The sequence below is a fragment of the Cenococcum geophilum genome (genome assembly GCF_001692895.1).
Source record: "Cenococcum geophilum 1.58 unplaced genomic scaffold K441scaffold_47, whole genome shotgun sequence".
NCBI classification, from domain to species: domain Eukaryota; kingdom Fungi; phylum Ascomycota; class Dothideomycetes; order Gloniales; family Gloniaceae; genus Cenococcum; species Cenococcum geophilum.
In genome coordinates, this window is record NW_027137605.1 from 1,057,336 (window position 1) to 1,083,378 (window position 26,043).

Genomic DNA, 26,043 nt, shown 5'->3' on the forward strand with positions numbered 1-26,043 from the left:
CAGGTGACAAAAATATGAGTTCGCTGCTCAAACCCGGAGAAAGACTGGATCGACTACGATACGAAGCGTATATTCAGAAAGGATACAGGCAGCTCTTCCAAGATACACTGCGACCAGTCCTACTACAAGCACAGGACAGTTCTGATCTGGATCAGCTTCGAAACGAATATGCCAACGCGCTCAAGGATGCTGAACAAGGAAAAGCTTCTATTCGACGGCCTTAAAGTCGTGTACTACTCAGACTTTATCAAGTCTGGGAGGATTCCGAAATCTGGCGATGGCTTCACAAAGAAGATCGCTCCCAAAACTGGTGGCTTGAGCGAGGGCGAGTTTATCATATTCTTTTCATGTAGATGGATTGGCACCGGCGATGCAGGACATCCTGGTGCTTCACCGGATGACAACCAAAATACTCAATATCAGCGCATGGTTCGCGCGCTCAACGAGCTCCTCGAGGTTCATCCTCACCTTGACCAACAAAAGCTATGCGTTTGGTTAGTAAGTTATCTAGCTAATTTCTCAATGCTTCTTTTCACTTACTCTTTTGTAGGATTATGCTTGCGTGGATCAAGAACATGACAGTTTGAAGGCGGCTGGCATTGTATCATTGCCCCTGAACCTCGCACAGTGCAGTGCTATGATAAGCCTCATTGATGACAATTACTATGAGCGTTCGTGGTGCTCTATCAAGGTAATGATGATCCAGACGCTCCGAAGATCCTATAGGATTCATATGTGGTTTAAGGATGCACTTGATGAAGTCAGCGGAACTCGATTCTTGCGGAAAGGTCCAATAGGTTTGGAGATCAACATGGCAGAGAAGAAAGTTACCTATGAATATGATCGGCCAACATTAATGTTCTTGGAACGCCAAACTAAATTGCTAGAATAGGTAAAAGAGACTCGTTCATTCATAATCATGCAAGTAACTATACAGGATTTTGAAAAATTATTTTTCCACTACTTCCTGATTGAAAGAGCTGCAGTCATCATTCGTTGAGGGAGTCCAATAATCCTCAGGCGTAACATTCCCAGATCCGTGTTTTGGCACGTATGGCGCATCCAGATCGGATGGAGTTTGAGTCAGATTGATGTCCTGATTAAACTCAAGATAGTCGAATTTACCCTCAACGAATTCGGCAGTGTTTAAGCAATCGATATGCTCCCACGTCTCCAGGCATTTACGAGCCTCTGATGGAAACCTCATTCGCATGTGCGAACCAAACCATCGGGGACTGTATATGAATCCTAAGATAATCCGTGGCACGTCAGTCGGATTTTCCCTTCCTGCATGCCAACACCGGAGATCTCGAATGCACAGAGAGCCTTTCGGAATGTCTGGTTGGATTGGGGGAGATATCGCGGCTCGGGGAGTGAAGATATCTCGCTTGATCCATCCAGTGGTTGGCGAACTGTGATCTTTTTTGGAATAGCCATCATGAGTTCCCAGCCAGAATTCCGTGCCGCCGTTGCGAGAGTCCACATCATGAAGGTAGATGCAAACCTCAAGGAACACCGGAAAGTTGAGGTGGTTACAGTAGTAATCGCTATGGACCGCTTGACGATCTTCCGTCCTCGGTAGGACGATGTTAGATGTGGCAAAGGAGAGTTGCGGTTTTGGTCCAATAATGTGTTCCATTATATTAACGGCAAGTCGGTTTGCCCATATCTCTTCATGGAGATATTCTGAAAGTAATGGAGGTGTTTGGGAGATATTTCTAGAGCATTTGCCCTGATTCCAGTGGACATTTGGAGAATTGCGATGTTTGCGAAAGTCTTCGAGCATCCTTTGACGGACGTGATCTATGGCGCCATGTCCAACAGCATTCTCTAGGATAACAAGTCCGTTTCTGTGAAACTCTTCAAGACCACTCTGGATATTCTGGCGGCTGAGCTGCACGATGGTTCGCTCCTTTTCCAAGATACGAATTCGATTGATTCCTAGACTTGGCTTGCTTTTGGGGATGTAGCGAGGAATCGATCTCTGGATACCAGGAAACATGTCGTGGTAAATTGGAAAAACCCTTGTGCTGATGGTTGCTGCACTGTTGGATCCCAGCTCTGGCGTCAATGGCGTGTTGTCGTCCCTGATCGGTAATCATGAATTTCATTGATGGAAAAGCATTGTTGTTGATGTCAAAAACGACGCCGGATTGCCAGTTCGCTTATATATATCCCGTTACGAAGTCTCCGCCCCCCAACCCTTTACTAGTTCAGACCGTGGCTGAGGGCGTGGCTGAGAGCATGGCTGCGCCTCCAACGACATGCGGTGAGCTGCCAACCCCAATGCTTCGCCATCCTCCATCTCCACTAATTTTTTAAGCCAAGAATGATGAAAAGAAGATTTTCGTCTGTCTTCGCTTTTGGAATATCAAAGAAATATCCTCTGCGCTGTTCTGGCTTGCCGAAAAACTTGCGGTTCTTTGGGCATGGGTCAGCCCTCTTAGACCAAACGAAGCGACCACCTTTTGAATCACGAATCACTATGACCGAGCCATCATGGGACACACCATATCTCCATGGGAAAGGAATGGAAGAGGAGGAAATATTACTCGAATCTGAGATCCATAATTCTCACGCCACATTTACGATCTATCTGGGAGACCGGAAGGTGGAATACCAGCCAGATAAATTCTTGCAAGCATGCTGGACAACTGGCTTCGATACACCTTGTTCCATCTGCAACGAAGAATTTGACCTAGCTGTAGCACCTCCCGTAAGGCTTTTGAGTTTGAACGGAGACTTCCACGGAACCAAGCCTTTGACGAGAGACCTCCCTCAATTCACCGTCACAAACAACCACCTAAAGTGTTTGAAATCCAACAATGTCAAATACTTTCCCGTTTCCCACGCATGGGACCAGCCCATCGCGGAAGCTTATGCGCTTCGTGTCTCCAATCCCGGCGCTGCTAAAGCATGCTATGAGGTTCCCATTCGGACACTGCTAGCAGTCATCCAGCGCTTCGGGCCTGACGTGCACCTCTGGCATGACTATATCAGCATCCCTCAGTGGCAGGATAAATTTCGAGGAACGCCTATCCTACCCCAAATTTTCGATATCTTCAAGGAAAGCGGTTGTGCAATAATACATTTGGGACTTCAGCCACCTGTTGAAGTAATGAAGACGTCCACCCCTAAAACCCTCATCGAGCATGTATCCAACTTACAGCGCTTCTTCAATGCACATTGGTTCAGCCGTATGTGGCCAGTCGTTGAATTTGACCGGGCCGGAGAAGCGTATATTATGAGCAGCAAGTACGAGATCATGCCGAGCAAATTCTCTTCGTTCGTGAAGCAGATAATCGATCTAAACAGCACCAGTTACCCACAATCCTCGGGATCAGCGCTGAAATGGATCGAGGACCTGCCTCTCTTTGTCAAAGAAAGACAAAAGAACAAGTGCCTTGGATACGTCTTCGACATGATATCTGATCAAGGATGTCGCTCATTTCGCGATAAATTCATCGGCGCATCCGAACTCCTTGAAGTTCCCGAATATCCAACATCGCTGCCCCCAGTTCCGCAAGACGCCTGTCTTTGGCTTTCAGAGAGACGGTTGGAAAGGAATGATTTCAGTCCACTGTTGCTACGTCCTTCCAACGAGCCGAAATATGAAAAGGCCCGGTGGCTCAAAGGCCACACTGCAATGACAGCAAACATGTGGGGCTTGGGAGTTCAGACACAACCGGCTCGTGTGGTGCCGCGGCTTCAAGATCATGCTATATATCTGGAGTTGGAACTGGTTGGGAGATTAACAGACACATTCTCGTTGGAAGTGCGAGCAGAAGACAAGTACACTAGTTTTTCGGAGGTTCTTCCACACCTTGTCAAGCTGGCTGGTGGATCCGCGGCGGGATTTGCCAAAAGTCTGGAATGCATTTATCCATCCCAATTCTTCTGGACAGAGAGTACTAGCAATGACTACCAATTTCCAGCCTTGCGATATGAAGTCCCTCCGTCAGGGACTATTAACACGACGCTTGGGAATCTTCTCGAGCGATACAGCGAGGCGATCAGCAGAGATGATGTCGCCGAGTTCAAATCATTGTGTGATGCCATCATCTCATTGCTTGCACTATCAACCCCACCACTAATATCAAATTTCGGATCATTTGCGAACGTCAGCCGCCTCCAATTGTACGGTCGACTGTGTGATCCATCAGAGTGTACACTGATTTCTGTTTCTTGTCCAAGCTGTGATAAGACATCCGCATTCAGAGCTACCTCGTGGCAGAAACCCACAACTCAAGCCCAACTCTATCTCATTCCGGGATTGGCATACCAGTACTCTGTTCCTGGTGGAATGGGAATTATCGTAGAGAACGAAGAAATCATTGGGCGAGTGCGCTTTGGTACTTCAGCATGCAATTGCAACCGCCCTGCTACAGTAAAACTGTCTTGAGCTTTACGTGAGCGGGAGATTGACGGGATGGACAAAGTTTCAGTCTAATTGATCGACTTCACTCTTCGGTTGTGTTTATTAACCATGGAACTAATGGTCCGTTAATTTTCGCCACTAAAGTTTTCTTCAAGTACATACATATAGATCCTTCCATCTTCTTATCCCACGAATCCAACAACTTCATGTCATCTTTAGAGATGGTAAAGTCGTCCACTTGCGAATTAGCGTGGAGATGAGCGAGGCTGGTTGATTTCACGATAGGTGTCCATACTTTCTGAAGGCTGTACCGAATGAGTATCTGGGCGGTTGATTTGTTGTATTTGTTTGCCAGTGCACAAAGTTCGGCATGCGATGAGTGGCTGTTCCGAGCAATCGCACTATAGGCTTGAATCCAAATCCCTTGATCTCTGCAAAAGCTTTCAAGTTTGCGCTGCTGGCACCATGGATGGAGCTTCAAATATCAGTTAGCCTTTAGTTTCTTTGTAAAATTCCAAGTAAATACCTCCAATTGATTGACTCTTGGGGGATAAATCTTTGCAAATTGTCGCAGCTCCAGGATGTGCTCTGCTGTGTAGTTGCTAACACCAATGCTTTTAACTATTCCTTCCTCAACCAGATCCTCCAGGGCTTGCCAGGTTACACGCCGAGCATCTGCTGCCGTATCATCTTCATCATTGCCAGGTTGATGAATGAGGAAGAGGTCCACATAAGATAATCCCAGCCTGTCAATAGAGGCTCGCGCAGAGTCAGACGCTTCCTTTGGGCTGCTTGGGTTCTTCTTGAAACCACTGGAGATCTTGTTTATTACAAATATGTTTTCGCGGGGAATTGAAGACTTTCGGACCGCTTTCCCAATTTCCTCTTCATTTCGGTACACTTGAGCGGTGTCGATCATGCGATAGCCAGCTGCTAGGCCTCGCTGGACATAGTTTATGCATTCGAATCCGCTGACTTTCTCGGTTCCAAGTGCTATAGACATAGCCCGCTTAGTAAGATTTGAAGTCATTGATAAGCGCTTCAGTGTTTAGTATCTCTATTGCTGAAGAATAGGGGTAAACTTACAATGAAATTGGTCTAGAAGAGAGTAGTAATGTAGAAGACAAAGGAGGATTGTGCCGGTCCGTGAGAATTCGGTATAACGTAGTCTGCGGGCATGTGGCCATTGCGAACATGTGGCCACCCCTCAAAATCGTGAAACACGCGACGCGATACAACTACAACCTCAATGGCCACCCCACAACAGGAAAACCCCCTTTTTCGAGAGGGCAGACTTATTCTAGCTATCAATGCCTATAAACAAGGCCAATTTGAAGCCCTCTAACCTGCTATAATAATGTACGATGTGCCCCAAACAACAGCTAGGCGCCGCATCGCCGGCATTACTATAACGCGGTTCTATCGCGCCAAATCGCCGCCTTACACCAGCATAAGAAGAGACTCTTAAGCAGAGGATTCTGTCAATGGATCAATGCGGTATACCACCTAGGAATTCTACTGTACGGTAGATGGCTAGCCTTCTAGCTACCTAGCGTGGATTATAACTAGTTGGCGAGCGATGGGTATACGACTTTATTAAGCGCCACGACAACCTATAATCTAAATAGAATCGCAAGTACAACTATTAGCGTGCTAAATGCGAGGATCCTATGCTTATTTAAGGCTGGTTTAAAAGCGTTTAAGACGTAAAAATATAATATAGGATTCTTAATAAAGATACCTAGAATTTTAATAAGATAGGCGTCTAGATAGGCGTTATTATAACTATAAGAGTTATTACCGGAACCGACCGTGCTAGCTAGCCTAGGACGGTACAGCCAGGTAATTAAAAATGGTTTATAATTATTAAGTATTGTTGAACGGACGATCAGGAATGAGAACTCTGTCTATTAAAGAGGGCTCTAGAGCCTCTATATATACACCAGATAGGTGACAAATAGGTTGCAAATAGAATGACGACTACGTCGTCATTCGGTAATGGAAACAGGTATTTAGACATTCGATGAGACATTCGATGAGACATACGAGGTAAGTAGCGGGGTATTGAGACATAGGGTTCTAGACTTGAAGCCAGTAGTAAGATGGTAGTAAGGAACTCCGATCCAGTTCGACAAGTATATTAATGCGTTAGGGGGTGCAATTCCACCGCTAGTTATCTTTAAAGTAGTAATATATTAAGCTGCTTAATATAAGGATATTATTATTCCATATAACTAGTTAATCGGCATTAGCGATAATAGCTAGATAATAAATAAGATTTAGTCTAACCTGGCTAAATCTATTCCATAAGTATACAAAGGATCGCACTATTAGCACGCATCGGCTGCTTGTACTAGACGGCCACAGCAGCCATATTAACCCCAAATTTAACTAGTTCTGCCTAGATTATAAGATTATTATTGTCTGCATACCAGCGCATTCATTACATCTGCTGCAGCCGCTTAATATAGGCTGTTTCTTGGCGCTAAAGCAGGCCTACGGACGCAGCGTTAAACAGCTTATAGGCCGCAGTATCAATCACGTTAATAAACATAAATTTCTACCGCTGTATAGGCAGGCTAGGTAAACAGCGCTGTATAAAAACAATATACGGGCAGAATTCGCAGCTACTAGCCTTGTTCCATATAACCCCAATCGCGTGCTATCGCAGCTACATGCCGAATATTAGACACCATTACCCCAACGCCGTCCGCCATTAAATATATCTTAGGCAGCCAAAACACCTTACAATATTGCTGAGCTACAGAAGCAGACAGTCTTGCTAAAGCGCTATCTTAAGCGGCGTACGCATAGCCTACCAAGTCCAATAGAACAAGCCCTTAGCCAGCTTATTAAGGGGTGCGAAATGGCAATGTTAAGCACTGTACTGCTTACAAGCGAAAATAAGAAGCTTTAATTCGAAAATCAGCGCCAGAAAAGGAAGAGAGCAAAGAAGCGCACGTATATAGCTAAAGGGGGTGTTCTATCAGGGGCAGAAGGGGCCTCTCGTGCACAAGCTGCACGGGAGGAGGCTAGAGGACTCTACCCTGTTATGGAGTTCACAACCCGTTGGTATCGTCGTACTAGCGCAGAGTAACGTATAACTACCAGTGAACATGTTTGTACATACTAGATATACACAAATTTTCCAAATAAAATCCATACAACATAGACGTTACTCCTTCCAATACCGAATATGCCGCTGTGCCCGTTATAGACTGATCTCTCCCTTCCATGTTCCCTCAGCCAACCCCAATGTTTCAATGCAGTGCTGCCACCTCGGGCCACCTCTCTCCTTCCGCCTTAGATATTGCAAAAGTTTCTGCCGCCTGTGTACAAGCAATCTTAGATTCCGCTTATTGACCTTATCCTTCTTGCCTCTTGTTTGTAAGAACTCGGCCAGTGTCCTTATTTTCGCCGTCAGGATCGCGATCTGCACTTCACTTGAACCTGTATCAGGGCCTCCGCGCTTTATTGCCGCTGGATTGCTTGTTGGAGCCGGGTCGGCACCAGGTGTTAGCTTCGCGGACGGTTTCGGAGGGAGAATTGGATCCGTGTTGTGACGCCCGAACATCTCAATGCAGCGCTGTATGTTGACGTGAAGTCGGTCCTTCGACGAGCCATTTTCTAGACTTGTGATGCGTTGGATAGCGGTTGCCGCCCTAGTATGGTTCGCGACCAAGACGGCTTCCAGATCCTCAGTGGGATCCGTTCCTTGGATTGATGTAAGGACGCCGAATTGATCATTTACTCGTTTTCTGGTTGAGGGTTTTTTGGTAGCGGGCACGGCAAGTTGTTCGGAGCGCACAATGGCTCTCTCGATTTCCGACGGGTTGAGGAAATAGTTTAGATGCGGTTTCTCTTCGGGCTTAGGTGTGGAGGATTTAGTTTTGGATGTCGGCTCCGGTTTTGGAGGGAGACCCGTGTCGAAAGATTCAACGAAGGGGGTGGTGATACCTTTTACTGGATCGCCGAGCGTTTCAGTACGTTCTTTGCGGAGAATTTCCTGTCGAGATAGATTGGCTGCCTTTCGAGCTCGCGCTTGAGCTAGGACATATGGGTCCTGGTATTTACGCTTCTGCTTCTGCGCCTGGGGAGATGCGGTGGCCGTGAACGATCGTATGGTCAGGGAGAAGGTGTTAGGTGGGCCTGCAACTGCAGGACACATCAGCTGAGTTGGGCAAACATCAATTGATCGTAAATATACCCTTTGACACCCGAAGGCAGGTCGGATTAGGTATTCGAGGCGGCATCGTTGGTATTGGGTTATTTGATGTCTCGAGGAATTCTTAACGCGGAGCCAAAACAAGTTTCTCCGAAGACTCATCTAGTCCTAAAACAGCCAGTTAATCCGAGAACATAGGCGAGCCCCATCCCACATCAAATTATCGCGAACTTTTGTTTGGTGACATTCTTGATATCCATTCATTTGATTTCGTACAGCCATCTTCCAACCTTCTTGACAATAACCCTTCAAGATGGCTCCGGCAAATCTCCCCGCGGCATTCAATGCCACCAACCAGGATATCGAGATGCTGCTTGCAGCTCAATGTCACCTTGGCTCTAAGAACATGCAGGTGCACATGGAGCAGTATTTATGGAAGACTCGCCCTGATGGAATCAATGTGATCAACATTGGCAAAACCTGGTTAGTAATCATGGAGCAGTATTTATGGAAGACTCGCCCTGATGGAATCAATGTGATCAACATTGGCAAAACCTGGTTAGTAATCATGGAGCAGTATTTATGGAAGACTCGCCCTGATGGAATCAATGTGATCAACATTGGCAAAACCTGGTTAGTAATTCTATACATCCTTTCACTGTATTTATTGAGCGCCTGTCTCTTTCAGCGCATACATTGCTTCCCGAACATCTCCACATCCACCCAAAGGACCCCACTAACAGATTTGCTCAGGGAGAAAGTCGTTCTCGCTGCCCGTATCATTGTGGCTATCGATAACCCAGCTGATATTTGCGTTATCTCCGCCCGTCCCTACGGCCAGCGTGCCGTCCTCAAGTTCGCCGCTCACACCGGTTCCGTCGCTATCGCAGGTCGCTTCACCCCCGGTAACTTCACCAACTACATCACCCGCTCTTTCAAGGAGCCGCGCTTGATCATCGTCACCGATCCCCGCACCGATGCCCAAGCTATCAAGGAGGCTTCCTACGTCAACATCCCTGTCATCGCCCTCTGCGACACCGACTCCCCCACCGAGTACGTCGATGTTGCCATTCCTACAAACAACAAGGGTCGTCATGCTATAGGCCTCATCTGGTGGATGTTGGCGCGTGAGGTCCTCCGCCTCCGTGGTACCCTCGCCTCCCGCGAGACTGAGTGGGACGTCATGACCGATCTGTACTTCTACCGCGACCCCGAAGCCGAGGAGAACAAGGACTCCGCCGGTGTTGAGGAGGCTAAGGTGCCCGGTGCAGACGAGGCCGGCGCTGCTGCCGCTGAAGGCGGCTTCCAGGAATGGGAAGTCTCTGGCGCCACCGCTGGCGCTTTCGCTGCTGCCTCGGGTACTGGTGCTGCTGCTCCTGGTGCCAGCTGGGATGCTGATGGTGGTGATTGGGCTGCCAGTGGCGCCGCTGGGACTGGCAACGAGGGTTGGGGTGCTACGGCACCAGCTGATCCAGGAAACAGTCAGTGGTAGTCGGGCTTTGCTAGGTAGCAGTATCTTTGTCAAGAGCTAGGAAAAATCGAAACAATACCTGTCACAAGTTGCAAAAATCAATGTTGAAAAGATGGAGTTGTTACGGGAACACATCGTACGGCACTTATGAGGGAAAGATACTCGGCCCTGTTCGTTTTACTGACACTGTCGAGGGAAAGCCCTGTGCTGTCGACGGGATGTACTTAATCGTTGCCCATTCCTTAAATTAAATCCATCTTCGTCCTCACTACTCCGTTGGCCTTGTGCGCGCGATATCATGCTTTTGCTATTGTAAATAACTTACAAACTCGTTAGCGATAGCTCAAAAAACTTCCAAAACCAGTCTATTTTGCCAATCCTTCAACCCCATGAAAATCGTTTCAACTCCATTTTCCAGTAACATTTCCGAAAACACATCATTGCGTATACTTGCTCATTTCATCAAACACAACACCCTACTCCTCTTCGCTCTCACTCTCACTATCCCCACCTGCCATAGCTTGCACTCCGAAGGCTTTCGCCCGCCTCTCTTCCTCCTCCTGACTAACCAGCCCCTGCAACATCTCAGCCTCGAAATCCGCATCCATGTCATCGTCCCCATCATCTACTCCACTAACACCCAACCCACTAACGCTCACCCTCTGCGCCCTTGTCGGCTGCTGCTGCGTAGCCGGGGGCCCGAGCTCCATAGGCTCGACATCTAGATCGACTTCGTCATCATCATCCTCGTCGTATCCAGCGTCAACGGCGTCAACTTCATCAACATCGGACTCCGAGCCCGCATCACCGCCCGCATCACCGCCAAAATCCCCAAAATCGATGACGCCGTCATCCTCGTCAGCATCTTTCCCGCGGTTCTGGCTCGGGTTCTGCTGGTGGAGCTGTGCGGGCGTGATAGCGCGCGAGTCGGGGCTCCCGCTCACGGAATTGGCGGCGCTCTGCAGACTGATTGGGCCGTTGGAGGGGGACTTCAGGTATCCGCCTAACCCGAGGTTCTGGCCCAGACCGAGGGAGGCCAAGGCGCCGCCGCGACGGCCTTGTCCGCGCGGGGGGTGGGCGTCGGGGAACTCGATTGTGAGGGCCGCGTCGTCGGGGTCGGATTCTGCTTCGGAGTCGGAGGAGTGGACTAGCTCTGAGGATTTGGGTTGCTTCGTGGATTTGGAGGCGGATGTAGTAGCTGCGGCTTTGCTGGCAGTTAAAGAAGGGTCCGAAGTACGGGTAGAAGCGCGGCGGTCGATGCGGACGGAGGGTGTGGGGTTTGATTTCTTCACCGCGGCTGCTGAAGCTGGTGGTGGGGATTTTCTCTTTCGCTGGTTTAGTGGTTGAGCTGTGGCTTTTGCTGCTGCGGGGCGTGGTTTCTGAGGTAGTTTGGCTGCGCTTGTGTTTGTGCTTGCAGTTGGTTTGCGAGCCTGCACCAGCGGCGTCGAGCGCCCAATTTCAGAACGCGGCGTGTTTATAGCGCTTCCTGTCCCCATATCGGGCGATGAAGGCCCAGATGATGCATCTCTCCGAGACTGTGAGAGGAAATGGCGGAAGTCATAGGGGTTATCCACGTCTGGTTCCGAGTCAGACCCGCCAGCTGCGCTTCTCCCGTCTTCATCAAAAAGGTCAGTGGACCCATCTGGGTAGTCTCTGCCCTTTGGAGGCTGAATTTGTGGATACTGGTGTGCAAGTTTGGTGGACGAAGACTTGGATGGTGTCGATTTGAGGTTGAAAGTGTACGATGCGGAGAGAGGTTCTAGGGTGCAGGTCTGTTTCGCCGGGTCGAAGATAAGGACGTAGGACTTCTTTGGGCGGGTCCGTTGGCCGCGGAAGGTGTATGTGCCTGTATCGCCAGTGTCTTTGTCTCTGTCAGAGAGAGTGAGGGTATATTGGTGATCGGCGGATGGGGTAAGGGTTGCAGTCCGGCTCTGGCTGGTTTGTTGGGGTTTGTGGTTGACTGTGATGATAAGGGTATCAGTAAAAGTTGTGAACTGGTAGAGTGATAATTGTGTACATTTAACGCTATTGAAAGTGCTACGACTACTTCCAGGCTTCGTGAACCTTTCGCTCAGCAGAAGGTTAAAGTGGCCTTTCTTGTGAGGATCCAGGATTCGTGGAGAAGAAGCTGCGACTAGTGGCGAGGCCATTGCAATCGATCTGGAGAGCGTAGAGACTCAAGGAGGTAGGAGCAGTAGGAGTGTGCCCATTGGTGTCTCTTTGTTTGAAGGGTGAGACTGAAGTGAGCTGGCGGCTGGAGAGCGAAGGTTGGTTTGGGTCAAGACGAGCCGACCCGTCGCTAATGCACGCTACCCCGCAAACATTCAAAATGCAACAATCTTCAAGAGTCGTTGCGTTGACTAGAGAATGTGTCGACCGTGACGGGTACTGTCAGACATCAGCTTCAGATTTGTCTCGACCTGGTTTCAATCTAGTTTCACCGATTCTCTAGGGACCCCTGTGGGGGGTACTACCTCATGTATATATAGTCTTTTTCCTTCATAGTTTGAATAGATAGAGTCCTTAATCTTACCTTATAATTGGTGCACGGACTACTAATTGATAGTTATGAGCCCGGGTGACTTGCCATATTGCACCTATTAATTTAATTGACCCTATCCCTTATTAAATACTTTATTTGTCCTTATAAGTACCTTTTAATATGACTTCTTAAGCTACCTAAGCTATTACTACAACGGTGATATTATCGAACTAAGCCAATTGGGATAAATAGATTAACCTTATTAGGCTTTAAGCTTAAATAGGAGACGTATAGAAATATGTTAACCCCTTAACTAAACAGGATTAGTTGCCCTATTTACTTAAACTAGTCTTTTCTAGGCCTTAAGATGTAAAGACAGGAACGACCTTATATGTAGCTCTCTCTGAGAATAAAAAGGACGAGCTTTAAATTCTTTATAAGAGGTATAAAATAGTAAAGAAGGAATATAAGAAGTAGAAGGCAGCTTTAACCTCCCTATAAAGCTATATTATTAGTGTAGTGGCTAGGAACCTTAACACCTATATACTAGGTATTGACTTAGTATATAATACCCTAGTAGCTCTTAAGGAGAGGGTTGCCCCTACTGATATAGTATATAAGCTATACCTATCCACTCAATATACTAAGGTTAAAAAGGGCCTAAAGAACTAGAACTTTAAGGCCTGGCTATAGTAGTAGGAGAAGATATATAACGACTATAAAAAGATTAAATTGCTAGACGTAAACGGCGACTAAGTGATTAGAGACTTTCTGCTGGCTATAGAGCTAGCATTACTAAACTAGGCTTTAATGTGGAGGGTTAAATTTAATAAATATAACTAGGCTAGTGACTAGATGATATTTATAGATTAACTAGTTAAAATATATCGGAACTATTGATAAATAGAGACTGCCTAAAAGAGAAGGGATTAACTTAGCGCTAATGCAGTGGGCTTTTAGGGCGAGTTAATTAACGGATTTTATAAAGATAAGACTCCTAAGAATAAGGCTTCTAAGGATAAGGTCCCTACTATACTATTTAGGACGTTAAAGAAGAAAGATACCCTAATGTGCTACTATAGAGATGTTTACTGGTTTCCGGATTATCCTTATATTAATAAATCGGTTTAATTAAAGGATTGGAAATCTAATAAAGCCACGGCTATAAAAGTTAAGGAAAGGATTATAAGCGTATTAAATTAGACTAAGTTAAAGATTAAGAAGATAAGGAAGGAGGCTTTAGGCAAGAAAGCTTTACAAAAAAAAGCTATATAAAACCTAGACGGAAGTTAAAAGGAAGATAACTATAGTATCTTTGCTGTATACTAAGTAGGCGCCTATAATATAGGTTTTAACTATAAGCTATATAATAGCGTTATTCTTAATAACGGAACTATAATACACGTTATTAATAATTAATTAAGATTTATTAACGAGCTCTAACTAAGTAATGACTTTGTATACGCCGGAATAGGCCTAGATCTAGTTAAGGGTATAGGGATAGTAGTAGTTACGATCTAGACGCTAATAAGCCCTAAGAGGATCTTACTAGCTAATGTAGTATATATACTAGCGTTCTATACAAATTTAGCCTATCTAGATAGGTTTAGCAATAAGAATATATAGTGGGATAATGAAAAGAACCTACTATATTATAAAGACAATTATAAGACATTTGCCTATTACGGGCGACATTATAACTAAAATACGCTTAAATATAATAAGCTAAAAGCCTTATTTGTAATCTAATTACGAAACCCCCTTCCTAATTAAGAAGTAGTAGAAAGGCTCTGTGTAACGGAACCTTGTAGCAAGAACTATGATGGGCTCGTTATTGGGCTAGGTGTATAGGAAATGTAAGTATAAAAGTTAACAATGTAATAATAACTGGTGGAGTAGTTGCCTAACAGATTAACTCTAATTATATTCTAAGAATTACTATAAGAAAGGAACTATCTAGGTAGGGACTAAGGGTCCTTAAATATATAACCGTACTCCTATAAAATCCTTCTTATATGTAATATACGTCTTATATATAAGGTATATAAGTTTCTTTTATTCCTCTNNTTTAATATATAGNATATTATATAACCTTANTTANTATTCNTTATTATATNGTTNTANCGGCTCTATTTTAGACTATGCCTAAATTAACTAACTAGCTTCTTCTGTTTCTGTCGGAACGTTAATCACGTGACGTAGTTATGAGACTACGAAGTATTGTCTTAGCATGCTTAGACCACATGGGACGCCAGATAAATCCGGCCCGATGGCACTAAACCAGTTTAGGCCATCTGTCCCTGTGTGGTCTAAGACACTTTAGCAGACATTTATAAAGCACGTCGCTAAATCTATATTGCTAATATTACGGATATTCACTTTTTATTATTATAACGAGTTTAGGCAGCTTAAAAAATCCATTAATTATATATTAAGCTCTGGCGAATTAAATGGTCTATATAAAAAGTCTCCCTACCTTCCTGTTCTTGATATTAATTTCAAAATAGCCGTGATATGGTTTGCCAAAGTATATAATACGAGAATTCTGCTAAATTTTCCAAGAACTTACAGCCCTTAATTTTTACTGCCCTGCTACTGCCCTACTACTAACCTGCTACTACCCTACTACTGCCCTACTGCTGCCCTACTNCTGCCCTACTGCTGCCACTACTGCNATTACTGCTACTGCTGCNATACCGTCCCCTACTNTAGCTGCTTTGGCCACTACTATCTAGGCTACTAGCAACCGTCCTAGCCGTTATTAGTTATATAACTGCGTCCGCTTAGACCTTTAGTGTAGAGCTTTTTTATTAGTTATATAGCAGATCTCGCAAGTTTTAAACCGGCTAAGTTAGAAGGGTTGGTGTGGCTGGTTATAACTGGAGCAATAGTACGGAGGCTACTGCGGAGACTGCGGAGACCGCTACGGAGATTGCTGCGGAGATTGCTGTGGAGATTGCTGCGGAGGCTGTTGCGGAGGCTATTGCGGAGGCTATTGCGGAGGCTGTTGTGGAGGCTGTTGTGAAGGCTGTTACGGAGGCTACTGTGGAGGCTGTTACAGAGGTTACTATAGAGGCTGCTGCCGAGGTCGCTGTTGGGCCTGCTTCTTCTCCTTCTGCCTATTATAATACTATTTATAGCTAGTTAATCTGTCACGGCTACGATGCTGCTATTACTAAAGAAGTGGTGTAAAACTACCACGTAACGCTTATGGATATTAATAAAGACCATTTGTATGTTAAATACGTGCGCCTAATGTCTTGAATTTGAATTCTAGTTGTATTAGATGCACTAGTATATAATGCAGATGTCCTAGATATCTACCGTTCGATTAAAAGCTTGAGAAGACTGGTTCCTACTAGATGAAATAGGGGTTTCTTCTATGCCTTTTAGATGCACCCATGGCCGGCAGTTGGTTCTGGAAAATCCATTGATTAGAGAGCTGATAAAGGTGACTCTAATGCAGGTATTGACAGGATAATAGATGTGGCGGTTACTTACATTAATTTTGTTAAAGTTGATGATTTGCCTTATATAAATAAAGCGGCTCGGCTTCTAAAAGCTTGCTAAAGTGGCTTAGACTAAGAAACAGATCGATTGATTGAATAGGTTAGCTTGCGGATATTTATCGGTTTCTTGGTCTGAGCATGCTGAGTTAATACGAAGTAAGACTAGCTGTCTGACCTTGGAGCAACCCCTTTCTTCCAAAAATAAATCAACTACTAACTTCAACACCGCATACGTACCACTATAAGTGATATTCGTGTACGTTGATAAAGCGAGTATACCGACACTAATTAGTAGACGTATAGATTAGGAAATACGCAATAGTAAAGCTTAAAACCACGCATTAGCTTAACTGCTAACGCGTTAGATTGCAGAGCTATCGCCCTATTTTAGTTGAAGGAGAAAGCTACGTTACCCTTAAAGCTTGAGACTACGTATTAGCTTGCTGACGTGTAAGATTGCTTAAAGAATTGTATCTTTATTTAGAGAGAGCTACGTTACCCCTTAAAGCTTGAGACCATGTATTAACTTAACTGTTAATGTATTAGATTACCTAGAGGACCTTAAAGCTTAAGACTACGTATTAACTTAACTGCTAACGCGTAAGATCGCCTAGAGGACCGTATCTTTGCTAAGAATCGTCTTTAGTCTTTAGTCTTTAAAAACTGTAGATTTGTTAAGGGGACACGTATATACCCTTATACCCTTACCTTTACACCCCCGACCTTAACCTTGACCTCAACCTTAACTTCTAAATGACGACTACCCTTATATACAAAGACACGATAATATAGAAATTGATTGGAAGAAGAGAATCGCTAAATACGGCCATAGAATTGACCTAGAGACGGCTATAGACGACAATTTAGCGGAGTATGTAGAGACTAAGATGCACTTATATACACGATCCAACCTTATAGACTATTTACTGTGGATAGTGTTTTAGGAAGATTTTAAGGACTTTATACTAGAGCTCTTTAAATAAGTACAATTTGAAACTAAAGTGGGAATCCGTAACTACCTAGTTAAGAGAGGAGTATACGTTATTAAGTAAGATAAGAGGTATACCCTTGGCAAGGTGCTGACGGACGTCGCCTATAAAGAAGAGTTTTATAAATGGACGGACGAGGAGCTTATTGCGGCCCTTGTAGAGGTAAAGCTAATGATTATAATAACTCTATAAGACTGACTTAATTCGACCTTAGATAAGCTTGCTATACCTTTAGCCCTACCACTAGGTACTCTACTAACTCCACTAGCTATTCCAGCCGCTGTACTACTAGTTACTTTAGTTGCTGCACCGCCAGCTACCCCAATCGCAGCACCGCTAGCTACCCCGGTTGCTGCCCCTGCTACCCCTACTACCCCCCCTAGATCTACTCCGATTGCTGCACCGCTAGCTACTCTAATCGCTACCCCTATTAACCTTGCTACCCCTCCTGGTCCTTAATCCTCTAATTATAACTAAATCCACGCTCTTATTAACTAACTACTATGGCTAAGAGAGCAGTAACTATAGTAGCTATAGCAACCGCAGCAGCTATATACACATATACTACCCAAACTAGCTGTGCCTAGTGTAGAGTAAGGACCTAAGTAAGGATCTGGATATAGTAAGGAGGTGGCTATAATTATAAAGATCTATATAGACGACTAAAAGTACAATAGAGTTAATAATAGCTTTAACTTTAAGCTAACTATCTTCTATAATATCTGTAAGAGATCTAGCTTACTACTAGAAGGCTATATAGTGGCATTCCCTAGTATGCTAAAAGGGCTTACTTAGGACCACTACTATAACAGCAACCTTAAGTTAAGACCTTTTACTGAAGCCTATAACCATATATAATAGTTCTTTAAAGGGCTAGAATACTACCACAAGAATCTTATAGAGTGGAATAGTATAACCCTTTAAGGAGTTATAGATAAGAACCCTAATAAGTTAATCTATTAGAACTTCTAACTACTTATAGATAAGCTACTAAAGCAACGCCACAGACTATACTTAGACTTCTGTATAAACCACATTCTTATAAATAAGCTGGTTACTACTTGCTAGGGAGTACTAGCATACCGTATTGCTGTCTCTAACCCTTTAGAAGACCTCTTTTAGTTAATTAGCAAGCTATAATCCTCCATTATTGCGTGGGAAAAAGAACACCCCCTATAGGCCTTAATGAGATCGTCTTATTAAGCCTTCTTTATAGATTGACGCTATTACTAAAATGACCAGAATTAAGACCGAAACACTAATCGCTATAGTAGTAATCGCCCCTATAGAACCAACAGTAGACTAAAGGCTAAGTGCTATGTCTATAAGAAGGAGGACTGCCGTTTATAGAAATATATAGAGGAGGAGCGTAATTGGTTTAGAGACGACTATAAGAGACGTTTTATTGATATTAAGGGCCGCAATAAGGGCAACTTTAATAACCACTTTAAACAATACGTTGCCGTCTGTGAAAGAGATAAAGAGGATAATTTAGACTTTAAAGCCTATATATATGACGCTAACGACTCTAAAAGTGATGCCGGAGAACCTAATAATAGTTCTACCTATATTACTACCTTTGGAATACTTACTATAGAGAAAGCAACCTCTATAAGCGTAGAACTAGCTAATAAGGCTTATATATACCTACTTACGGCTTTAGAACTTACTATAGAGTCCACCACGGAACCTTATATAGAGACTAACCTATTTACCTATAGTACAGCTACAGCTACAGCGTCACGATATACCTTAACGGTCTTTATAGGAATTATAATTGATACGGGTGCTTCGCGCAAGTCTATAGCTGGCTATAGTTAATTCTAAGCTCTATAGGCCGTAGATAAGTCTATAAGTCTTAATATATTAACTAAGGGCTAAGTAACTATCTAATTCGGAATCGGAGCCTCTATATTTATTAAAACTATAGACGTTAACAGCCCTATAGGTAAGGTATAATTCCATATCATTAAAGCAGATACTCCCTTCCTACTTTACTTAGCAGATATAGATAGACTCTATATTAAATACGATAACCTAAAGGACGTTATTATTACTCGCACTAAAAGGGTGCCAGTAGTTAGACAATTTGGCCACCTATTTCTCTTATAGAGCTTCTCCTTATAGTCTTATTTAGTTAAGTCTTTTAATATAAACCCTTGCTACTTAACTAACGTAGAACTACGACGTCTATACCGTTAATTTAGTTACCTATTAGTTAATAGACTGCAAAAGCTTCTTAATAAGGCTGGCTATGGCTATAACACTAATAGATCCGCTATTAAAGAGCTAACTAGACTCTGCTACTATTGCTAGAAGTATAGCAGATCTCTAGGTAGATTTCGCTTTACCCTATAAGACGACGTCAATTTTAATTATAATATTATCGTCGACATTATATATATTAGCGGCTCCCCCCTACTATACGTAGTTGATAAAGCAACTTGATTTTAAGCTGGTAGATAGCTATAAGATATTAGCGCTAAGTATACTTAGGACATTCTACGGATATGCTAGATTAATAGCTACTTAGGACTATTAAACCTAATTACTACAGACGCCGGGAAGAACTTTGTTAGTAAGGAGTTTAAGCACTACGCTGCTACTATAGGAGTAACCATAAAGTTAGTTCTAGTCGAATTATATAATTCTATTGGAATGGTAGAGCGCTACTACGGTCCGCTATAACGAGCCTACCAAATTATTATGACTGAAATCCCTGAAATTAGCAAGGAGATGGCCCTATAAATGGCCTTTAAAGCTATTAATAACACGGCTGGCCTAGAAGGCCTAGTTCCTACACTCCTAGTCTTTAGAGCCTACCCCTAAATGGTTAAATTGGACGCGCTATTACCTTTAGTTATATAGCGAGCTGCGGCTATTAAGAAAGCAATAGTGGAAATCTAGAAGCTATAAGCTGAACGATAGATTGCTAACGCTCTTAATATGCGAAACGGACCACGAACTGATGCTATTTATGGCCTCCTACCTAGTTTGCCTATCTTAGTCTAGAGAGAAGGCAATACTAGCTAGAGTGGTTATTGGGATGGGCTATATACGCTACTTACTGTTAACAGTAAGACCTATACCGTAAAGCTATTAAATAGGCCTACGACCTTCTGCTCTACGGTTGTAAAATCTTACCTACTAGACCTATAAGACCTAGTTAAACCATAAGAGCCTGTTAAATTAGCTAAACTAGTACCTTTACTAGCTAAACCTTAATCGTTACCTAAAGCCGAATTATAGCTACCGCTAAAGCGAGGCAGAGGTCGCCCCCATAAATATCTATTACTTACGGCTATCGCAGATACGGCTATTATAGACGCTATAATAGATATAGGTGCTTTTACGGGTAATATTGCAGATATTGCTAATATCGCTATCTACTTATAGAACGATGATAACACCTAATTCAGCGCTTTACGATAAAAGGAGGTTATAGGCCTACTCGAGAAAGGCATCTTTAAGATTATTAAGCTACGCGATATACTAAAGGGGGTTAGACTCTTTAACTTACGGTTTGTTGATAAGATTAAGAATAAGGGAACTAATAGAGCCTTTAAGAAATTACGACTTATTATATAGGCCTATAATGATTTAGAGAAAGAGCTAGTCCTTACTTAGTTACTAATAATTTAACGGGTTAGCCAGCGGCTGATTCTCTGTATTGCTGCTATGTTACTATAGATATGACTTTACCTCCGAGATATCTTATAAGCCTATGTCCAGTCTACTATGAACCTAAACCGCGAGTTCTATGTATAACCACCACACGAGCTAAATAAATAATTGGGAATTGATATAGACTCCATTTTAAAGGTTATGAAGCCACTTTATAGAGTATCTAAAGCTGGAAACCACTAGTTTAAGACCTACTATTTATACTACGTTAATTAGCTATAAATGGACTAGTCCACGTATAACCCTTACTTGCTCTATAGTGATAAGCCTTTTAGAATTGTCGGCCTATAGACTGACAATACACTGTTCCTTATAGATAATACCTTTATAGAGGCTGAATAAAGCGAACTATATAAGGCCAAATTTATGGCTAAGAAGTGAGAGTAATTAACCGCTAATATACTAATTAAGTTTAACAGAGGATTTATTTAATTAATATAAGACGGGAGTATTACACTAACGTAAAAGCGCCAGTGTAAGAACCTTAGTGTGGTTAATACTATGCTAGTAGATAGTACTAGCTCTAGAGGAGTTACGCATGGCCTATTTACGCTAAAGGACTAGTATATTGCTTAATGCGCTAGAGGAGCCTATATTGCCTTAGTTTGTTAGCTAAAGGCCTTATTTAACCTATCCTTTACTACCTAGGTAATTAACCTAGTTAAAGATGATATAAAGAGTCTTAATAAGTAATTAAGCTAGTAGATTAAGAACGTAAATAGAGGCCTAAAGTTTATTAAGCTAGATATTAATACCTTATAACTCCTAGTATTTATAAACGCTTCCTTTACTAATAATAAGGACTTATCTTCGTAAATTGGCTACGTACTTATACTAGCAGACGCCTTAAATAAGGTAAATATTGTTTACTAGTCTTTAGTTAAGTGCAAAAGAGTTACTAGGAGTGTATTAGCCTTAGAGTTATACGGTATAGCGTATAGTTTTAATATAGGCGCTATAATTAAATCTACGCTAGATAAGGTCTTATAGGTTAACTTACCACTTGTTCTCTATATTAATTTAAAGTCTTTATATAACTGTCTTATCTAACTAGGAACTACGTAAAAGAAACGCTTAATAATTGATATAATATGCCTTCGCTAAGCTTATAAACGAAGATAGATTACTAAAGTTAAGTAGATTAATAGAGATACTAACCCTACGGACGCTATAATAAAGGGTAAGCCCTATACGGCACTATTATAGCTTATTAATATAAATTGAGTCGAATTATAGGCTGTAGGGTGGGTTAAGCGAACGGATTTGACTTTAGTTTAGTATTGGCGCTAGTACTAAGCGAGCTAATAGCGATTTTCTATCCCAGGGATGGAAAATCCTAATTGGTTGGTAGAAGTTAGGTTCGGCAGAATTTAGCAGAATTTGGCAGAATTTGGTATTATGGCAGAATTCGGCAGAATTCGGTAACATGTCAGAATTTGGCAGAATTTGGTAATATGGCAGAATTTGGCAGAAAGTCGCTATTGCGTATATACTACGAATAGCCTAGAAGTAGACTTGACTTTGAAGTATAGATTAGCCTTCTTTTTAGAGTTGCTCCAGTGTCGGAACGTTAATCACGTAATGTAGTTACGAGACTACGAAGCGAGACTAACTGTCTGACCTTAGAGCAACCCCTTTCTTCTAAAAATAAATTAACTACTAACTTTAACACCGCATACGTACCACTATAAGTGATATTTGTGCACGTTGATAAAGTGAGTATACCGACAGTTTCTTCTCTAAGTAGTTATAATATTATACTTAAAGCGTCTATAATACCATCTCCCTTCTCTTTATTTTTGTTTTTAAAATTTTAAAATATCTTTAAGTCGTTTACTAGAGGTATAATATCCGTCTAATTAATTTAGTTAATATTATTGCTTATTATGCCTAAAGTAATTTCTTCTTTATACGCCTAACGTTGTGCTTATACTATTGCTGCAATATTATCTCTTAGTAAGATTATGCCGTCTCCGTGTTCTTATTGTTTAAAAGAGGGGTTAGTTTATATTATATTAGTAAACCTATCTTTATAATAACCGTCTTTTTACTTAAAGTGTACTAAAGCGAATATTTATTTATCCTATAATGTTTACTCTACTTCTAATGCTAAATATACGCGACTTATTACTCTTAATAGTCGTCTAGTTCCCTAATTAATTTGTCTTAGGGTTTTATATTTAATCTACTGCTGCGCGGCTAGATAGTGAACTATTATAAGCCCTTACTAAGTTAGAACGTTCCTATAACGCGGAATAGAAGGCTTTAGATACTTAAATTACGGCGTCTGCTTATCTACTTTGTCTTAAAAAGGTTTATAAAAAGGTTTATTCTAAGGAGTAGAAACTTATAGAATAAGGTTTATAGAAACTAGGCGATAAAAGAACGGATTCTCCTTTAATAGAGAAGGAAATAGATCTAAGTAGCTCGGCAACTGCTCTTCTTAGGTCCCCCTTAGGTGACTTATTTTTTAGTAATTTTTCTTTATTAATGCTACCTAATCTAATCTCTTTTAATACTTCTATACCTTTCCTATAGCGTTTTTTAAATTCTCTAGTAGTTTCTAGGTAGTCTTAGTGTAGCCTATCTACTTAACCTTATACTATATTTTGTTGTTAATATCCTTATAATTAATAATCTTTAATACTTACTATTTGTCTTCTTCTTGTCCTCTATACATATCTGCTTTATAGACTGGTAGCTTAACATTCCTATATACTGGCTCTAGTATTGCGATATACTATATAGGGTAGATCTTTATTTTGGCTAGTAGGTTTAACTTAAACGTAACCGGTGAAATCTTTTACGTAATTTTGAAAGGTCCTAGTTTAACATAGTTTAACTTCTTACTTAGTTATTGACTTTTAAAATTTTTGTATAGTAGCCATACTTTATCTCCCTCCTTAAGATCTAGTCCCTTAGATCTCTTAGTATTATAGTACCTTTTTATTCTTTCTTATACTTTCTTTACTGATTCTATAAGGTCTATATAAAGATTTATTAATATCTTTATTCTTTCTTTAGCTATACTATTTATTTTCTTTACTTACCGTAGTGATAATGATATTTTTAGCTTATATCCGTAATTTGCCCTAAATAGTAATGTGCCTATTCCTTCTTAAGGTGTTATATTATATGCAAACTGTATAACTAGTAATAGTAATACCTAATTATTTTGTGTATAATTGATATAATGCCTTAGATACTACTCTAGCGTCTAATTTAATCTTTTCGTTTAACCGTCTGTCTGTAGATAGTATATAGTGGAAGTTACTGCTTAAACTCCTTGCTCTGCTAAAAATACTTCCTAAAATGCTGCTATGAATCTTAGATCTCTATCCAATATAATTTTATTTAGTGCTTTATATTTTATAAACACTTCTTTAATATAGATTCTAGCGATATCTTCCGCTGATATTTCTTCTATATAGGCTATGAAGTATCCCTACTTTATAAGCTTGTCTATTATCACTAAGATCGTATTATAATCTTATCCAGTAATAGGATCTCTTAATTTTAGTAACTTAATAATAAAGTCCTATAATATAACCTCCTATAGTCTTTCTAGTGTTTTAATAGGTTGTAGCCCTCCATACGGCTTATGTCTTGTTAATTTATTCCTTTAGTAATTTAGATATTCCTTTATAACTTTTCTAGCTATTCTTTAGATTCCGTTAATAATATACTCCTCCTAAAGTCTTAACACTAAGCCCGTAGCTCTATTATGTCCTTAAGTTAGTCCCTTATAGAAGTCTTCTATAAACTACTCTACTATACTTCTTAGGATATACTTCGCTTTTTGATTTTCGTATATATCTATCTATAGATCTTCTAGCTATACTTTTAGAATTCTTTGTGCCTAAAAGCTTTTTAGTGTTTTATAGACTTTCTCTAGTTTATTATCTTCTTAAGTTGCTATAATTTTCGGATAATTATATCTAATTAATCTGTCTATATCTTTTCGCAATAAAGCCCCTAATGGCTTCTCCTTATTTTATAGTTTAGCTTTACGGCTTAGAGCATCTGCCCGCGTATTGTCTGTACCTTTAGTATACTAAATCTTAAAATGGTATTCCGCAAGCATCTCTGCCCATCTAACCTATTTTTAGTTAAGTTTCTTTATTATTAGGAATCCTATTAGGTTCTTATAATCTATTTTAACTATAAATAGTTTCTCTATACCTTATAAGAATACTCTCTATTTCTTTAATGCTGTAACTATACCTAATAACTCCTTGTTATAGATATTATAGTTTAACTCTGGTAGTGTTATCTTTTAACTATAGTATACTACTAGGTGCCATCTATCTTAATACCTTTATATAAAGCACGCCCCTAGTATATAGTCTAATATATCTGTCTCTATAACCGTCTCTAGTTCTAATTAATAGATCTTAAGAACTGGCTCCTAGGTAAACAACTTTTTAACTTTTTTAAAGAGTTCTCTTTACTCCTTTCCCTATACCTATAGTTCTTCTTTCTTTATTAACCTCGTAAATAGCTTAATATCCTTTAACCACTACGCTATAAACCTTCTGCAGTAATTATAAAACCCTAGGAATAATCTTAACTATATAACGTTCTCTAGTTCCTACCAATTTACTATAGCCTTGATCTTCTTTAAATCTATACTAAGTTGGCCTAGTTTAATAATAAATCTAATAAAATTGGTCTTCCTAGTAAAGAACTTGTATTTCTTAATTGCTACTAGTATCTGTTCTTCTTATAGTCTCTTTAAGACCTATTTAACGTATTCCCTATATTCTTCCTTAGTTATTAAGTAGATAATAATATTGTTAAGATATACTATAATAAATTCATCTAAGTGTTCTCCTAATATATTGTTAATACGCTTCTAGAATGTTGTTAGTGCGTTTATAAGTCTAAATTGTATAATTAATGGTTTATATAGTCCTTCCTTTAACCTAAAGGCTGCCTTTTATTTGTTGCCTTCCTTAATCCTAATCTAATGGTACGCCCATCTTAGATTTATCTTTATAAAGATTTACGCATTACCTATCCTATCTTAGATTTCGCTAATTAAGGGTAAAGGATACCTATTCTTTTTGGTAATGCTATTTAACTATCTATAGTTAATATACAGCCTTAGTTTGCCATTTTTCTTTAGTATAAATAGTACTGGATATCCTGCTGATGACTGCGATAGTCTAATATATCCTTTTTATAAGTTCTCTTAGATAAACTCTTTTAATGCTCTACCTTCTTCTTTAGTAAGCTTATAGATTGGAAAGAACCTTAGACTTATTCCTAGTTTTAATTCTATTTTATAGTCCTATGCTATATATTCTAATAGCTTTTTACTTTCTAGTGACTATAGTTTCTTACCATACTTGTGGTATCTCTT

The 26,043-nt window shown here is 41.2% G+C and overlaps 7 protein-coding genes across 7 annotated transcripts; 3 read left to right on the top strand and 4 right to left on the bottom strand.

The window, feature by feature from the left end:
- Positions 1-186: 186 nt before the first annotated feature.
- Positions 187-892, top strand: K441DRAFT_579115 (uncharacterized protein; the record flags this gene model as incomplete). Its single annotated transcript, XM_067644319.1, has 2 exons — positions 187-498; positions 551-892. The coding sequence occupies 2 exons, from the start codon at positions 187-189 to the stop codon at positions 890-892; spliced, it is 654 nt and encodes a 217-aa protein (XP_067499972.1).
- On the bottom strand, positions 687-2,123 carry K441DRAFT_666174 (uncharacterized protein). The gene is made up of 2 exons (XM_067649620.1): positions 832-2,123; positions 687-751 (listed from the first exon to the last, which is right to left on the bottom strand). Exon 1 carries the CDS (start codon positions 2,000-2,002, stop codon positions 950-952), a length of 1,053 nt encoding a protein of 350 aa, XP_067499973.1. The 5' UTR covers positions 2,003-2,123; the 3' UTR covers positions 687-751; positions 832-949.
- A 180-nt stretch (positions 2,124-2,303) lies between these two features.
- K441DRAFT_666175 (uncharacterized protein) lies at positions 2,304-4,430 on the top strand. Its single transcript, XM_067649621.1, has one exon. The coding sequence runs from the start codon at positions 2,486-2,488 to the stop codon at positions 4,400-4,402; it is 1,917 nt and encodes a 638-aa protein (XP_067499974.1). The 5' UTR covers positions 2,304-2,485; the 3' UTR covers positions 4,403-4,430.
- Positions 4,431-4,460: 30 nt separating this feature from the next.
- K441DRAFT_689468 (Aldo/keto reductase) lies at positions 4,461-5,773 on the bottom strand (the record flags this gene model as incomplete). The annotated part of the gene is made up of 4 exons (XM_067652300.1): positions 4,461-4,853; positions 4,905-5,387; positions 5,465-5,476; positions 5,756-5,773. The coding sequence occupies 4 exons, from the start codon at positions 5,771-5,773 to the stop codon at positions 4,461-4,463; spliced, it is 906 nt and encodes a 301-aa protein (XP_067499975.1).
- A 1,535-nt stretch (positions 5,774-7,308) lies between these two features.
- On the bottom strand, positions 7,309-8,637 carry K441DRAFT_699136 (uncharacterized protein). Its single transcript, XM_067653128.1, has 2 exons — positions 8,586-8,637; positions 7,309-8,533 (listed from the first exon to the last, which is right to left on the bottom strand). Exons 1-2 carry the CDS (start codon positions 8,629-8,631, stop codon positions 7,590-7,592), a joined length of 990 nt encoding a protein of 329 aa, XP_067499976.1. The 5' UTR covers positions 8,632-8,637; the 3' UTR covers positions 7,309-7,589.
- Positions 8,638-8,856: 219 nt separating this feature from the next.
- On the top strand, positions 8,857-10,035 carry K441DRAFT_689470 (ribosomal protein S2; the record flags this gene model as incomplete). Its single annotated transcript, XM_067652301.1, has 2 exons — positions 8,857-9,026; positions 9,297-10,035. 2 exons carry the CDS (start codon positions 8,857-8,859, stop codon positions 10,033-10,035), a joined length of 909 nt encoding a protein of 302 aa, XP_067499977.1.
- Positions 10,036-10,490: 455 nt separating this feature from the next.
- K441DRAFT_579138 (uncharacterized protein) lies at positions 10,491-12,164 on the bottom strand (the record flags this gene model as incomplete). Its single annotated transcript, XM_067644320.1, has 2 exons — positions 10,491-11,974; positions 12,032-12,164. The coding sequence occupies 2 exons, from the start codon at positions 12,162-12,164 to the stop codon at positions 10,491-10,493; spliced, it is 1,617 nt and encodes a 538-aa protein (XP_067499978.1).
- Positions 12,165-26,043: the final 13,879 nt, after the last annotated feature.